We start from the raw sequence: 2,500 nt of genomic DNA, 5'->3' as shown, positions 1-2,500 counted from the left end.
TTGTCGCATTAGTGTAATGTAACACGATCTCACAATTTATTACTGCTACACATAAATGATAATTATTTTATAATTGATTAAATAAAACTAACATTCTTCCAGGAGGATTGGGCGAAAAGAGGTGAAAATTGGATATCTGAGTCGGGTCGTACAAAGCACCTAAAGTATTCCTGATAGAAGAGGCGGACTTCTGCCGGCGGCGTCCTCGCCTGCAGGTGATCGCCTACGTCCACTCGGCCATCAGCCGCGTGCAGGAGAGGCAGGAGACCCGCTCCACCTGGGCCAACGCCACGGCGTCTGGCCTCGGCGTGGACATCGCCGCCGTGTTCATGGTGGGACGAGCCAAGGACGAGAGGGAGAGGCAGATTGTTCAGGAGGAAAGTCAGCGGTACCATGACATCGTCCAGGTGAGACCATGTATTAATCATACTAATGACTTAAATCATATACATATTAAGGGACTCTCCGAAATCATGATACTTACAAGCATTCATTCCCTTGGAAATTTCCCTTTTTGCAAAGTACAAGGTACAGTGCAGAACACTATACAATAGTGTGGAGAGTCATTCTTTCTCCCTCTCTTCCGCAGGGCGACTACGACGATGATTATCATCTCCTCACGTACAAAGGCCTGACCGCCTTGGCGTGGATCGCAGACACTGCGGACGAGTGCCCTGGACCCCTCCATTCTGACGATGACACTTTCATCGACATATTCACTTACATGGAGAGGCTGAAAGCGCTCGACGAAACATCCAAAGACCGCTTCATCTGCAATCACAAAGAAGAGCCTGTTTTGCGGACCGGCGTTGGAAGGTGAACGAATGGGAATTTCCAGACGCCGAATATCCTACGTACTGCTCCGGCGGTTGTCTGGTTCCTGCGAACGAAACTCGTACCGAGGTTACTCGACGCTTGTCGGATTGTCCCTTTCCTGTGGGTGGACGACGTCTACATAACGGGCCTGCTAGCGCAGGCGGCGGACGTCAGTCACTTCAACGGCGGCGGACACTGCTTCGAGGCTTTGAAGCCGGCGGACATTGGGCAATGCTTGTTTGGTTTTATCCGCAAATGGACAGAAATATTTTCTGGCGAACCCTTAATTGATTTTCACAGGAAGTGCCGTTTTCGTTCGTTATTGTTTAAAGCCAGAGACATTCGATGGAACAATATATTCCTCATATAAAAAAAAACATATGCAAAAAGTGTTTGAAAATATTATTGATTGGTGATACTTAAAATATATGATTCAATAGTATAACTATATTCCTACTGTACGTACTGTGTCATGTTTAAATATAAGAGAATATTTTGAGAAAAATATCACTTTAAGAAAATGAATGGTTTACACATCCATAAAATAAACACAAGCAAGATTATCTCAGTCACAGTGCATGATTATTTTTGAATAAAATAGTGTATTATTTTCCGAGAGAACTCTACTAGTACCGTTAACATCTAGTATTTGGTCGAACTAGAGAATTGTATAGCAAATATGAGTTTATTCAGCAGTCTTAATATTTTGTGAACATAATAAATTTCCCGAGACCAAGCATAGCTACATAAACGGAAAACGAGTGGCTGCATGCACGCTGACAACAGTGAAAATCAACAATGATAGATTTTTACTGGTATAGAAGAAATCCCTCTCCAAATACTTTCTGTATATTATTAGACTTCATATACCTTTAGGACACAAAATATAACATTTCTATAATAAAATGGTTTATCCAATTCTTAAAATAGTTTTTCCTTCCGTGTCAATTTCCTCTACCGAAGAGTGAAAAGTGGAAAGAGGAAAAAGAGAAAAATCTTGCCTTTTCCTTGTGGCAAAGGCAGACTGGTTAACAATAATACTTATGCTACGAAGGTTCTGAAATCAACCACTTCATTCCAGTCGCAGCGCGAGGATGTCTGCTTTATGGGGATTAACGAGAGCGGGTATTGAAGTATATATTTATCAGTGCCCTGTGGAAAACACCCTCACACATTGTTTTTTCTCCCATGAAATATCGCCGTTGGTCAAATACAGCATTTCATACAAGAAAGCAGGAGCAGCATGGCATGCCATAATGGCAAACGAAAGCATAGGTTTATTCGCTATATTGTGGCTGGCATAATTACAGCATATAGCATCGCATCTCTCCTCTATCTTCACTTTGCCGGTGACAAGTATAGTGAGAGGCGTGATGGTCGAGAGAGAAGCGATGTGCCCATACAGAATCGGAGCCACGATTTGAAACGCACTTCGTATTCACTGACGGTCGAGAATGTAAGTAAAAGCTGTGAAAAAAAAATTATGTGGTTACTAGACTTTCCCACTACTTTACTACATTGTGTTACATTCGTGGTCGTTCGAGAAGGATACCAGTGTTTGTTTTGTCTTTCTTCTGTCGGTGTTGCCTCACTGGATGCCTTCCCTCTGTTTTTGTTATATTGTATGCTTGTACCATGTCGATTTTTCTCGTACACCTTAATCAATAGATTGCAATAAAGAAAA

The 2,500-nt window shown here is 42.2% G+C and overlaps 1 protein-coding gene across 1 annotated transcript in view; it reads left to right on the top strand.

Moving 5' to 3' along the window:
• Nucleotides 1-2,059: 2,059 nt before the first annotated feature.
• The window catches only part of LOC119575927 (beta-1,3-galactosyltransferase 5-like), a 69,794-nt gene continuing 69,353 nt past the window's right edge, over nt 2,060-2,500 (top strand). Inside the window, exon 1 of the mRNA XM_037923460.1 lies at nt 2,060-2,272. Within this exon, the coding sequence (XP_037779388.1) occupies nt 2,060-2,272 (213 nt within the window). The remainder of the gene's footprint in view (nt 2,273-2,500) is intronic.

This window comes from Penaeus monodon, chromosome 8, assembly GCF_015228065.2.
Source record: "Penaeus monodon isolate SGIC_2016 chromosome 8, NSTDA_Pmon_1, whole genome shotgun sequence".
Taxonomy (NCBI): Eukaryota; Metazoa; Arthropoda; class Malacostraca; order Decapoda; family Penaeidae; genus Penaeus; species Penaeus monodon.
Note: the sequence above shows the minus strand (reverse complement) of the source record. Positions and strands in the feature narration are given on the sequence as shown.